General features: G+C 35.0%; 1 protein-coding gene across 9 annotated transcripts in view; it reads left to right on the plus strand.

Moving 5' to 3' along the window:
• Positions 1-14897, plus strand: part of PRPF40A (pre-mRNA processing factor 40 homolog A) — a 56104-nt gene that overhangs the window by 18875 nt on the left and 22332 nt on the right. For 5 of the 9 annotated variants that reach the window (XM_060016785.1, XM_060016790.1, XM_060016786.1 and 2 more), the window contains exons 6-8: positions 12966-13076; positions 14460-14580; positions 14818-14871. In XM_060016785.1, coding sequence (XP_059872768.1) covers positions 12966-13076; positions 14460-14580; positions 14818-14871 — 286 coding nt within the window. The remainder of the gene's footprint in view (positions 1-12965; positions 13077-14459; positions 14581-14817; positions 14872-14897) is intronic. The other 4 variants (XM_060016787.1, XM_060016789.1, XM_060016793.1 and 1 more) reach the window with 1 other exon arrangement.

Below are 14897 nucleotides of genomic sequence, written 5' to 3' on the forward strand. Positions count from 1 at the left end.
GTATCAGGTGTATAATGCAATGGTTCAGTATTTGTATACATTACAAAATGCTTACCAAAAATAAGTAGTTAACCCATCACCACACATAGTAACAAAATTGTGTGTGTGTGTGTGTGTGTGTGTGTGTGTGAGGAGGACTTTACTCTTCAAAGATATAATACAGTATTACTAACTATAGTCACCGTGGTGTACATTTTATCCCTCATGACCTACTTATTTTATAGCTAAAAGTTTGTAGATTTTGACCCTCTTCACCCATTTCTCCCACACCCCCAAACCATCCTCCCCTATGGCAATCATCAGTCTGTTCTCTGTTTCTATGAACTTGGTTTTTTTGTTTCGTTTTTCAGAATCTACATGTGAGATCATACAATACTTGTCTTTCTCTCTCTGGCTTATTTCACTTAGTATAATGCCTTCAAGGTCCATCCATGCTGTTGTAAATGGCAAGATTTCATTCATTCTTTTTTTTATGGCTGAATAGTTTTCCTTGTGTGTATGTGCATTTTATATATATCTTTATCCATTCATCCATGCATACTTAGGTTATTTCCATATCTTAGCTATTAAAAATGATGCTTCAGGGCTTCCCTGGTGGTGCAGTGATTGAGTGTCTGCCTGCCAATGCAGGGAACACGGGTTCGTGCCCTGGTCTGGGAAGATCCCACGTGCCGCGGAGCGGCTAGGCCCGTGAGCCATGGCCATTGAGCCTGCGCGTCCAGAGCCTGTGCTCCGCAACGGGAGAGCCCACAACAGTGAGAGGCCCACATACCGCAAAAAAAAAAAAAAAAAAAAGGTGTTTCAATGAACTTTTTATAGGAACTTCCATACTGTTCCATAGTGGCTATACAATTTACATTCCCACCAACAGTGTAGGAGGGTTCCAGTTTCTACACATCCTTGCGAACATTTGTTATTTCTTGGTTTTTTGATGATGGCCATCCTGACGAGTGTGAGGTGAAATCTCATTATGGTTTTGATTTACGTTTCTCTGATGCTTAGTGATGTTGAGTATCTTTTTATATACCTGTTGGGCATTTGTATGTCTTTTTTGCCCATTCTTTAATTGGATTATTTGTGGTATTTTGCTGTTGATTTGTAGGAGTTTCTTATATATTGTGGATATTAACCCCTTATTATGGTTTGCAAATATTTTCTTCCAGAGGTTATATTTTCACTCCGTTTACTGTGTGGAAGCTTTTCAGTTTGATGTAGTCCCACTTGCTTTCTATTCCTAAACATGAGGAACTAGTTCAGAATTACTTTAACTTCCTTTTAGACTCCCTTACAATGAGTGGTGGTTTAAGGATAGCAAAACATGGTTCTAACCAGAACTCTAATGAACATTCTATGTAATTCAGGCTATGAATATGTACCTGGCAAGAGAAATTCCTGTGTATTTAATCTGTGGTCAAGCAGATCCAAGAGAGTCACTTCCCTAGGTTTCCTCTGCTGTCCTCGCAATTCTTTTTGCCTTCTGGAGTCAAAAATTCAGGTATTAGTTGCCTTGACATTTGTTAGAAGAAATTGACTGTTTGGATCTTTCTAGTCAGTCATTCTGACAGGCTTTCTAAACAGAAATAGCTTTTTCTGCATAGCACCTGGTGCCAGTGCTGTGCAGGTTGAGGTGCTCACTACAGGCCTATCGCAGTTATTGGTTCAGTTCCAGACCACTGCAATAAAGTGAATGTCAGTCACGAATTTTTTGGTTTCCCAGTGCATATTAAAGTTATGTTTACACTACACTGTAGGCTATTAAGTGTGCAATAGCAGTATGTCTAAAAAAGCAATGTATATACCTTAATTTAAAAATACTTTATTGTGAGAAAATGCTAACCAATCATCTAAGCCTTTAGCAAGTCATAATCTAAAGATTACTGATCACAGATCACTGTAACAAATATGATAATGAAACGTTTGAAATATTGTAACAGTAACCAAAATGTAGCACAGAGACACAAAGTGAGCAAATGCTGTTGGAAAAGTGGTGCTAATAGACTTGCTCCACAGAGTGTTTCCACAAACATTCAATTTTTTAAAAAGGCAATAATCTGCGAAACACAATAAAGCTAAGTGCAATAATACCATGTAAATGTGTAAAGTTGCCAGATTACAGCAAGTTCAAGTTTTTCTTTTTGGAGATTTCTGGAATTTTTAAAATATTTTCAATCTATGGTTGGTTGAATTCACTGATGTGGAGGGCCAACTGCTGTAGTTCAGTCTTCTTTTAAGTCTGTTTTATGATAGAGTTTTAAATATTCTCCATTAAATACTGTGCATTCTTCATTCTGTTACATTACAGATACTGTATAAGATTTGGAGCCATTTTGAATTTGTTGTGCTTTATGTTATCATTTTTCTATGTGCTTATCCAGCAGGCTTGCTGAACTCTTGTTGCTTAGTGAGTTTTCTGTGTAATACCACTACCCTCAAATGACCGTTTTGGCACCTTCTCTTCTGGTCCTCATATTTGTGTCTACTATTATTGTTTCAGGCAGAACCTCTAGTGCTATGGTGAGTGGTAGCAGTGATAAACTGGCATCTTGTCTTCTTTCCTCTCCTAAAGGGAATAAGTTTAAAATTTCTCCATTAAATATGATGTTTACTATAGTTTTTTGGTATGCAGTCTATGTTAAGTTGAAGTTTTCTTCTATTCCTGGTTTGCTGATAGTGTTCAATATGTACTTATTTTTTAAATTCTTCAGTGTTTTTTTCCATGTCAACTAAGATCATATGATATTTCTTTTCTACTCTGTTAATGTGAAAGTACATGGATAAGTTTTCTGACATTGCCATCTTTACATCACGAACATGAACCCTAGTTATTCATTATGTGTATTTAGTGGTATGTATATGTGCATACACGTGTGTTTAATTTCTTCTGAATTTAGTTTGCTAGTATTTTTTTTAGGTTGCTTGTTTCTGGAGAATAATCTCTCTTTTCTGGTCCTTAGAACAACTTAATAAGTAACTTATTTCTTAATGCTTGATAGAACACAACTAAAAACTGACTGGACCTAACACTTTTTTTAAAATTAAAGTATAGTTTCTGTATAATAATATATGTTACAGGTGTGCAATATAGTGATTTACAATTTTTAAAATTTATACTCCATTTAGTTATTGTAAAATATTGGCTGTATTCCCCATGTTGTAAAATATATCTTTGTAGTTTATTTTATACAAAACACTTTGTACCACTTAATCCCCTACACCTGTATTGACCCTCACCCCTTCCCTCTCCCCACTGGTAACCACCAGTTTGTTCTCTGTATCTGTGAGTCTGCTGCTTCTTTGTTATATTCACTAGTTGTATTTTTTAGAGTCCACGTGTAAGTGATATCATACAGTATTTGTCTTTCTCTGTGTGACATATTTCACTTAGCATAATGCCCTTAAAGTCCATCCATGTTGCTGCAAATGGCAAAATTTCATTCTTTTTTATGGCTGAGTAGTATTCCATTGTGTGTGTGTGTATCACACCTTCGTTATCCATTCGTTTGTTGATAGACATTTAGGTTCCTTCCTTATCTTGGCAATTGTTAATAATGCTGCTGTGAACGTAGGGGTGCATGTATTTTTTCAAACTAGTGTTTTTATTTTCTTTGGATATACACCCAGGAGTGGAATTGCTGTGTCATATGGTAGTTCTGTTTTTAGTTTTTTTGAGAAACCTCCATACTGGTTTCCACAGTGGCTGTACCAGTTTACATTCCCACCAACATTTACGAGGGTTCCCTTTTCTCCACGTTCTTGCCAACATTTGTTATTTGCATTCTTTTTGATGATAGCCATCTGACGTGTGAGATGATATCTCATTATGATTTTGATTTGCATTTCCCTGATGATTGATTACTGATGTTGAACATCTCTTTTCATGTGCCTGTTGGCCATCTGCATTTCCTCTTTGGAAAAATGTCTATTCGAGTCTTCTGCCCAATTTTTATTGGGTTGTTTTCTGTTGTTGTTTTGTTTTTTGTTCATTTTTTTGTTTTTTGATGTTGAGTTGTATGAGCTGTTTATATTTTGGATATTAACCCCTCATTGGTCATATCATTTGCAAATATTTTCTTCTATTCAGTAGATTGTCTTTTCGATTTGTGAATGGTTTCCTTTGCTGTGCAAAAGCTTTTAAAGTTTAGTTTGGCTCTAATAGTTTTTGAGGATAATGGTTTTGCATTACCATTTCAATTTCCTTAGTGGTTATTGGGCTATTCAAGTTTTCAATTGCTTTTAATAATTTCATGTTTTTTCCAGATTTTTATCTATGTTATTGAGGTTTAATAATTGTTTAGCATAGAGTTAGAAATCATGATTGCTATCATTGTCCGTTTTTTGGGTTTTTTTGAAGAGGGGAGAGGGTAACTATTCAATTTCTGTTGTCATCTTTACTTCCTTCTTGATTACTTACTCTCGGTCTTTTTCTAGCATCTTGAGTCCTTTTAATTTTAATTTGAGTCCTTAGCTCACTGGTTTTCAGACATCCTTAACTGTGCTGCTTAAGTTTTTTTTTTTGCTTTTTTTAATAAACTTATTTATGTATGTATGTATGTATGGCTCTGTTGGGTCTTTGTTACTGCGTGCAGGCTTTCTCTAGTTGCAGCGAGCGGGGGGCTCCTCTTCGTTGCGGTGCGTGGGCTTCTCATTGCAGTGGCTTATCTTGCTGAGGAGCATAGGCTCTAGGCGCATGGGCTTCAGTAGTTGTGGCACGCAGGCTTAGTAGTTGTGGCACACGGGCTTAGTTGCTCCGTGGCATGTGAGATCTTCTCGGACTAGGGATCAAACCTGTGTCCCCTGCTTTGCTAGGTGGATTCTTAACCACTGCTCCACCAGGGAAGTCCTGGCAGGCAGATTCTTAACCATGGCGCCTCCAGGGAAGTCCCTTAAGTTTTGACATAAAGAATTTTTGTTGTTGTTCAGCTCTCAATATCTTGTTTTCTTTTTTCCTCATTTGATTTCTTTTTTTATTAGGTATTAAGTGGTTGGTTTTTTTGGTTTCCAGATGTCAGATTTTTTTTTTTCCAAATTGACTTTTTTTTTTTCCTAGAGAAATTTTAGATTGAGTGCAAAGTAGAGAGTTCCCAAATACCCCCTATCCCTCATACATACAGCCTTCCCTTCTATCAACATCTCTCCCCAGAGTGGTATGTTTACTACAGTTGATGACCATACATTGACACATCATTATCACCCAAAGTCCAGTTTGCATTAGGTTTCACTCTTGGTGTTATGCATTCTATGAGTTTGACAAATGTTTGGTGACGTGCATCCCTCATGATAGTGTCATACAGAATAGTTTCGCTGCACTAAAAGTCCTCTGTGCTCTGTCTCTTCACCCCTCTCCCCATCTCCCCCCACAACCCCTGCAGCCACTGGTCTTTTTACTGTCTCCACAGTTTTACCTTTTCCTGATGTCATATAGTTAGAATCTGAAAGGGTATGTGACCCTTTCAGATTGGCTTCATTCACTTAATTTTCCTCCATTTCTTTTCTTTGATAGCTCATTTCTTTTTAGCACTGAATAACAAAATAATTATAATAGAGGTGAATAATATTTTGTTGTCTGGACATGCCACATTTTGCTTATCCATTCAGTTACTAAAAGACATTTTGGTTGCTTCTAGGTTTTAGCAATTATGACTAAAGCTGCTAAAAACATACAGGTTTTTGTGTGGACTTAAGTTTTCAACACGCTTGGGTAAACATAAAGGAGCACGATTGCTTGACCATATAGTAATAGTATATATACTTTTGTAAGAAACTACCAAACTGTCTTCCAAAGTGGCTGTACCATTTTGACTTCCCACCAGCAATGAATGATAGTTCCTGTCGCTTCACATCCTCACTAACATTTGGTATTGTTGGTGTTCTAGATTTTTTTGGCGTTTTAATAGGTGTGTGGTGCATCTCATTTTAATTTGCAGCTCTGTAATAGTGTATGATGTTGAGCATCTTTTCATATGCTTACTTGTATCTATGTCTTTTTTTGTTGAGGTGCCCAGATTTTTTACTCTTTTTACAGATTTAATTTTATTTATTTTTGGCAGCGTTGGGTATTCGTTGCTGCGCGCAGGCTTTCTCTAGTTGTGTTGAGCGGGGGCTACTCTTCATTGCATTGTACGGACCTCTCCTTGCAGTGGCTTCTCCTGTTGCGGAGCACCACCTCAAGGCCGCAGGCTTCAGTAGTTGTGGCTCACGGAGTCTAGAGCGCAGAGTCTAGAGTGCAGGCTCAGCAGTTGTGGTGCATGGGCCTAGTTGCTCTCTGGCATGTGGGATCCTCCCAGACCAGGGATTGAAGCTGAGTCCCCTGCACTGGCAGGCGGACCCTTATCCACTGCACCACCAGGGAAGTCCCTACTCATTTTTCTTAATAAGTTTAAAGAGTTTTTATATATTTTAGTTAACAGTACTTTAACAGATGTGCCTTTTGCAAATAATTTCTGTTTGTGGCTTTTTGCATTCTTTTAACTGCATTTGGCACAGCAGGGGTTTTTAATTTTACTTAAGTCCATCCTATCAATTGTTTCTTTCATTGATCATGCCTTTGAGAGACTTATTTTTTATAAGGTATACCTTTTTGCATTATTAGAAAGCACAGTCTATAAGATGTTGATTCTTTGCAGTTTATTAAAGCTTCCTTTATGTTCTATGTCAACACCAATTTTAGGAGTTTTTTGTGCTAATAATTTAAAGTTATTTTGTTTTTCTGTATCTTGACATATCTTTCATCTAAGGAGAGGGGTATATTAAAATCTTTAACTTGAAGGGATGTCATCTTTTTCTCCCATATTTTTCTGTTTTTGCTCTGTATTTCGAGGCTCATTTGCAAATAAATGCATATATGTTGAGGATAAGTTCTTTATCTGTTAACTCTTTATCAATATACAAGTCCCTCTTTCTATTTCGGTGGGACAGACAGTTATTATAGTTATTTTTATTTTTTTTTACCTTATAAAAACTTGTTATATTGTAAATAGAATATTTTTCCCATTTTTATTACAAGCTATTGTCATTCAAAAATTTTTGTATGTTTATCTTACAGCCAGCTAGATTACCAGAGGCACTGGATAATTAGTTTGTTTTTTTTATTTGAGTCTTTAGCAGTAAAGGCAAGAGAATTTATCTCTTTCCCAATCTTAATACCAGTCATTAATTTTATTGCCATAGTGTATTTGTGAAATTATAGTGATTGCAGACTTATGTTTTGGTCATGATTTTAATGGAAGTGGCTTTAGGATAATTTTTATTGGCCTTTGATAAGCTATCATTTAAATGTTTTTCTCTTTATTATTGTATTATTTGAGGATTTTTTTGTTTTTATTTTTTGAAGACTTATGAATTGTCATGATATTCGGGATGTAATTTGATCATACCAAGTCTATTAGTGTGATCATGTGGTGTTTTCTTTTTTCAATTTGTTAATAGAAATACTTTCTTTTATAGATATCCCAATATTGAACTACCCTTGCACTTCTACAATAAATTCTACTTTGTCAGAGTGTATATACTGAGGATTCTCTTGGCTTTTATTTAAATTCTTTCATTTATATTTATAAGTAACATTGCCCGCTTTTCTTTTTTTGATACCTTTTCTGTTGAGTTTTGTAACTGATAAAGAGCTTTTCATCTCTTTCTATGATCTGAAATAATATTGTAATCCTCTGTTCTTTAAAGGTTGCATAAGGTTCTACTATAAAATCATCTGGTTATAGGTATCTTTCAATTGCGTCTATGGTAATTGGAATATTCAAGTGTGACGTGTTTCTTCTGGGTGAATTTTGGTGAAGTAGTTTGGGAGGAAATCATTTCCTCGAAATTTTGAAATTGGTTGTGAATCTGTTCTATGTCTGTGGTTATTTTCCTTATTTAGAGTAGTGAGGGGATTTTCCTATCTGTCTTAGTCTTTGGATTTAGTCATTTTTTTCTCTTTCAGTTTTGTTCAGCTGAGCTTATACATTGTATAAATGTTTACATTTTGAGTTTGAATGTACTGAATTAATTCACAACCCAATGGTTGACTAGCTTTTTTGAATCTGAAAAGTATATTAGCTCTCTTGATAATTGCTCTCTTGATAATTATACATGTGCATTTGTTTTCCTTATACCACAGGTTTTTGTTTTGGGGGTTTGTTTTGTTCTTGCCTTTCAGATATTTTCAGTATCTATTGTGCTGCTACATCATTTGTTACAGTGTTTTGCTTTTTTTATTTAGTGCTGCATCTTAGACATTTTTCATTATATTAAAAATAGACCTGGGCTTCCCTGGTGGCACAGTGGTTGAGAGTCCACCTGCCGATGCAGGGGACAGGGGTTCGTGCCCCGGTCCAGGAAGATCCCACATGCCGCTCTGCGGCTGGGCCCGTGAGCCATGGCCGTTGAGCCTGCGCGTCCAGAGCCTGTGCTCCGCAACGGGAGAGGCCACAACAGTGAGAGGCCCGCGTACCGCAAAAAAAAGAAAGAAAAAAAAGACCTGTATAAGAGAGTTTGTAGTATGAATGGACTGTAATTGAACTGTCATTGGGGGGTTATTGATTTATCTCTATCTTGTCACCACTATTAGTAATCTGGAAGAGACTATCCTTGTACAGTCTTTGCAGCTATACAAATGGGATTTTGTAGAGTGAAACTTCAGGATCAAGAGATTATGTTTGCATTTTTGATTTGATAAGAACTACTAAATTGACCTTCAGAGAAATAATACTAATTCTGTTCCCAACAGTAGCCTGAGAGTACCCTTTTCTTCACACCCTTTTAACATTGCGTACAGCTGCTCTTTGTCATTCATCTGATGAGCAGAACGTTTCATTTTAATGTGCACTTTCTTCATTTACTAATGAAGTTGAACATCCAATTATGTTATCTGTATTGAGTTCTGTTAGTGGCCATGTTTATATTTCCATTAGAATGTCTTTTCTTATTGATGGTAACAGAGTTGTGTATGTTAAGGGCAATGATTTTTTTAATCCCTTGTTTTGTAAATATATACTCCCAGTTTATCGTTTGTAAAAATGTTTACTTTCCGTTGATTGTCCAGGACTGCCATTTGTGTCATCAGTTTTTTATTATTACAATAAGTGTGTCAGTAAGAAAATAGTTTTGGGAATGGTGTCATCTGTGATGAAAGTGCAGAGTAATACTAAGGCTCCAAAGCAATGAATATCTTAATAACTCCTGCAGTGCCCCAAAGAAACTAACCTTAAGGTTAAAAGTAGTGTCCTGGCTTTAGCTCATTTAGAATATACATTTAGGTCTTTGTTAGGTTTTTCCCAGTTTTGAAAAGGCAGTCTAAGTCTTTGATAGGTAGCATTTGCTTATTGCTCTAGAGAGGTCTTATGTTTAAAAAAAAAATAGTAATTTTGTAGGAAAATGAGTCTTATTAATAGACTATGCTAATATGACTATCAGTACTTAGTAACTACTTGCATAGGTCATATTTTATACTATGAAGATAACTCTCCAGTTGTTAGTTGTTGATATATTCTTTATGCCACTCTTCATCTTACACTCAACATTCAGATACATTTGTTTTTAAATTTTTCTTTTAAAATATTAATTATTAGTTTTGGCCAGAAGCAAGACATTTTATAATTTTACTTTAAGTTGCAGATCAGATATTTCTAAGGAAAAAGAGCGAAAAATTTATCAGATAAATTACTTTTTCCACTCCAAACTTGACTTTTATAAGTGAATTTGATTATTGCTTAAGACATTTGTACAGAATTTATATTCCTGTCTGAAATGATTTCATTTCTGTTGATGCAAACAGTTGGAGCCTTGATCCATAGTAGGACCTTAGTTTGGGCTAGGACAATGTTGTAATGAACTTAAGCTAGCTATGTTACCATGGTCATATTACTTTACTTTCTTGTGCTCCATTTTCTCTTCTATAAAGTAGGGATAATAAATGGTACCTGTCTCATAGGGTTATTAAAAGAATTAACTGATAATTGATGCAAAGCAATTAGTACAGGGCTTAATACTTAGTAGTTGGCCAGAATTCATCTGTTCTTATTGATAATTAGACTGTCCCTGAATACAAGCTTGAAACAGTATTTCACGGTGGGTAAAATGTGTTTTTTTTAAGGCAGAAATTACTGAACTGTTCTAGTTTTATCATTTATTTCCTGAATCATTATGAGCAAGTTGTTAACCCTCCTAAGCCTTGATTTTTTAATTTGTAAAATGCGGATAATGGTCTTACCTGCTTTGTAGTACAGTTGTAAAATTCAAATAAAGCAATAGATAGTGAATACTAAATTGCTTACTATTTGTTTTACTAGTTTGTATACTTCTCTTCTCATGTTTGGTCAAGTGTACATAGTCCCTTTCTTTTTCATTCCATTATCTCATATGTTTATTTCTGGTGAACTTCCTCTTTCCTTGATGCCTTTAGCAAATGTGACTTGGGAAGTTTAAATATAATTTTGGAACTTAATAGATTTCTTCTTAGTGCAATCCTGAGTTGGTACTGAGTTCATTTTTATTTTAATAAGAAATACAGACCTCTTTATCTCTCTTAATATCACTTAATTTATGAAATAAAGCATTATGCATACAATTGAAGAAGCTTCCATATATGTCTCTTATTGCACCACTTTTTCATTATAGGATGTTAAAATAGGTGAATAACAGCAAGCTAAATATTTTTCAGCAGTTATTTAATGTTTGCTCCAGAGAGATTATAGTTGTCATATTCTGCAGAGGTACTAGAACAAGTTAAGGAATTTAAATACACCTTTGGAATTATCTAATCATCCTGGTATATCATTCAGAAATCTGTAAGATTCTGTAAGTGGTCGTGTCAGACTCTTTACAGAATGGACTTAACAAATCTCTATAGCAAGGGCCGTTTTGTATTAAACAACCCAAATTTGGTTAAGTTCTTTTCTGTGAATTCTAATGGCGGTCTGTAATTTCTTCACTTAACTCTAGTTCTTTTCTCAGAAATTACAGAAAATAATCATCTTACCTCATCTACTTTTGTTAAAATTACATTGATTTATGTCCTCCTTAGGTCGTCTTTTCTTTTTCTCCATCCCCACAATTTGCAAATATTCCTTATACAGTTTTCAATTAGCATATTTCAACATTTAACGCATCTGAAATTGGAATGCATTCTATCATCCATGATGTCCTATGATCTTCGTTCTCCAGGCAGCACTTATCACCTAGTTGTGCATGACTGAACAGTAAAAGTGCCAACATCAGAAGACTGAATGTCCGTGGTTTGCAAGAAAATCCTAGAAATAATGGCACAACACTCTTTTATCAGCTAGGAATAAAATGATTATGTGAGAGAGTAGGAAAAGCAATGAATCACATGTGTTTAGCCACATTCCCAAAGCAGAAATCAAAAGTAGATCTGCTCCATTACTCAGTAAAGTTGATAAGGAGGGAAGAAAGGTAAGCCAGTTTTAAATAGGTAAGGAGAAAGTTAAGAACCAGTAGCAGTGGTTTTCAGTTATTTTATGGCTTGTTTCGTTTTGCTTTTCAGAAATGCTGCATTATTAGTAGGATTCTTGGTATGCAACAGGGGATGGATGGTATTGTGTGGAAATATAATGGACATTAGCACCTTGGATACAATAAGGGGTCTGAGTGTAAAGTTTAAGGAATAGATTAATTATTTTATTTGCCTATTTTCCTTTTTATGTATTCACAGAAGTGATAGGAGATAAAACCTAAGTCTGATAAGTAAGAATAAGTCCTTTCAAAACGTTTAACATAAATCTGAGTGATAAAAAATGTGATGGTTTGACAGTGACTTTACCTTTTCTTCCTTAGAGGAATGTACAACAATCTTTTGTTTCAGATTTGAAGAAATTTGGTATAGATCATTTTTATAACCCTTTTTTGAGCATACTTTAGTCTGAAAAATCTGGTGCCCAGAATTGGGCTTAGTACCTTTGATCTCATCCAGTAATTCATTCATTCATGATTCTTTGTAAAACTGCTTTTTAAAAACCACTTTATTAAGGTATGATTGACATATGAAAAGCTATACATATTAAATGTGTATGACTGGATGATTTGGGGAATAAATACACATCCATGAAACTATCACCAAGACCATAGACATCTATCATCTCTCAAAGGTTCCTCCCAGCCCCTTTTATTATTATTATTATTTTGTGTTTGTGCACATGTGTATATATGGTGACCTTATAAAACTCTTAACCAACCTTTTATTTATTTATTTTCTTTATTTTTTTGACTGTGTCAGGTCTTCGTTGTGGCGCGTGGGCTTCTCTCTAATTCCAGTGCGCGGGCCTCTCTCTAGTTGTGCCGTGCAGGCTCCAGAGCGTGTGGGCTCTGTAGTTTGCAGCATGTAGGCTCTTTAGTTGCGGCCTGCGGGCTTAGTTGCCCTGCAGCATGTGGGATCTTAGTTCCCCGACCAAAGATAGAACCTGTGTCCCCTGCATTGGAAGGCGGATTCTTTACCACTGGACCACCAGGGAAGCCCCTTACGCAACCTTTATTTGAGCTATCATGTCTGTTGATACTTGAGGTCTTACTAACAACTTTTAGTAGTTTCTTAGTAGTTCTTTTGGACCCCATTAGTGGATTTATATTCTGTATCAAACTAGTTTCATGTAAAACTTTATCTTACTCATCTTGTGTTGAGGCATTTGTATTCACATTTTATCCCTGTTAAATTTCATCTTGTTGATTATTAAGTTCTGATTGTCATACAAAGGCATCCTTTCTGATTTTGATGCCTGCATCTTTATGGCATGTCAATTTAGAACTTTGTCCAACTTGATGTAAATATTCTTTGGGTTAGATATTCTATTTTCAGTTACCTCCCTGCTTGCATTGATCAATTATTCTAAATAACTGTCAAAAGTATGCCCATTTTATACTTTTAATTTCTTCATATATTGCTTTGAAACTAATGATACTGATACTTATTTACAGTGGCACTGTTAAATAATTTAAATCTTTTTATAATTATTTTTCTTTAGAAATCAATGTGGACTGAACATAAATCACCTGATGGAAGGACCTACTACTATAATACTGAAACCAAACAGTCTACTTGGGAGAAACCAGATGATCTTAAAACTCCTGCTGAGGTAAAAGTTTGAGGACTGGAATTTAGAGATTAAATAGATTGGGTCTTTTTTTTTTTTTTTTTTTTTTTTAGGATTTTGGTGGGTATTTGGCTTTCCAAAGAATAGTATTGCTTATATCAGAAAAGGATGGTACAAAGGCATTCAGAGGAGAAAAGGGTTTATACAGTCACACCAATCAGCAAAAAGACAAATAAAATTCATTCCCTTCTATAGGCAGACCAGTTTTGTTTACTGATATTTGCCCCTGCTCAGGAACCTTTGTCAGGTGGTATCAATTTAAGAAAGGTATTTAAAGAATAAATTGGAAGAAAAAAAGTACTCTCTCTCTGCTTGCCCTTTATTTGTTTTCCTCTTTATAGCAAACCTGAGTGATTTCAGATATCATCTACTGGGCTCTTACATTTTTCCAGTGGGGCTAGGATAATGGAGATGAAGTTAAATTACAAATACAAATACTTCCATCTTTTAGAATGGGAAATTGTCTCTTTGGAAAATATCCCCCCCCCCAAAGTATGTATATTTAATTTTATGTTGTAAATTTTACCATTCAAAATATACGGATATGAAAATAAGATTGAAGGAATAAACTAAGCAATATTACCTGTGGTTTAATTAGGAAGTCTGGAGTCCTAAGTAAGAGCTGATCTGGCATTTCAAAGCTATACTTGAAGTTTTTCCTAGTAGGCAGCATATTCTTTTTTTCCTTCTCCTAATTAAGAATTTGAGGAGGTAAAAATATTTTCCAGGCCACCACACTAATTATAGAACAGCAGTACTTGGGAGGGGAAGTTGGCAGATGATAAAATTTTTTATTTATCCCAATACTGACATAGATATTTGCCCAAGACACTGATTAAATTTGAGTTTTCAGTAGCATTCTCATTCCACCCTAACAGGTTCTGTATATTAGGCTTTAAGTATATCATACATAACAATGCTTCCTTACATAAGGTAGTTCACATAGGTTTGTAATAAATTGTTTGTGAAACTGAAATCTAAGCATAACCAGATCAGACTTTGGTTTCTCCCAAATTTTATGTTTTTCCTACTTGTATTAGTATTTAAGAAGCCTGTTTGTGAAATATGGATGGTAATTTTTACCTATGGTGGGATGTAAATGGCAAGAGCACATAGGGTTTGAAATTCAGATAGACCTGGTTTTGAATCTTGTCTTTGCCCCTTAATAGGTACATTACCTTAGACAAACATAATGTATTCAAATAACATTAGTTAGTAAGTGTCCTATAGTTGGTAGCTTATATTATCACCATCTCGCAAGCTTTAGAATTGTATGGGTTGATAGTATGTAGTAAAAACAGTGATGTAAATGATGAAAGATGCTAAGTATATTACTGTTAACTGAAGGTTTTTATTTTGCTTTAGCAACTTTTATCTAAATGCCCTTGGAAGGAGTACAAATCTGACTCTGGAAAGCCTTACTATTACAATTCTCAAACGAAAGAATCCCGCTGGGCGAAACCTAAAGAACTTGAAGATCTTGAAGGTAAAACAGGGAAAGATAATTTTTAATGTTACTTTTTTATGTATATATGTCATTCACATTGGAACAGTCCTTCATAAATAGGATTGTTCAAACAAAGGCCTTATATTTTTTAATTAAGTGATTAGAACGTTTTAAATGGTGTAACAGTTTTATGGGCTCTTATTTTCTTGTTGCTCTAGAACTCGGTTCTATAGATTTTAAATAGATTTTTATTTGATTTGATTCCACTGAAACTAGGATACCAGAATACCATTGTTGCTGGAAGTCTTATTACAAAATCAAACCTGCATGGTGAGCTGCTTTGATAATTCATTTTC

The sequence above is a fragment of the Delphinus delphis genome, chromosome 7 (assembly GCF_949987515.2).
Source record: "Delphinus delphis chromosome 7, mDelDel1.2, whole genome shotgun sequence".
Classification (NCBI taxonomy): domain Eukaryota; kingdom Metazoa; phylum Chordata; class Mammalia; order Artiodactyla; family Delphinidae; genus Delphinus; species Delphinus delphis.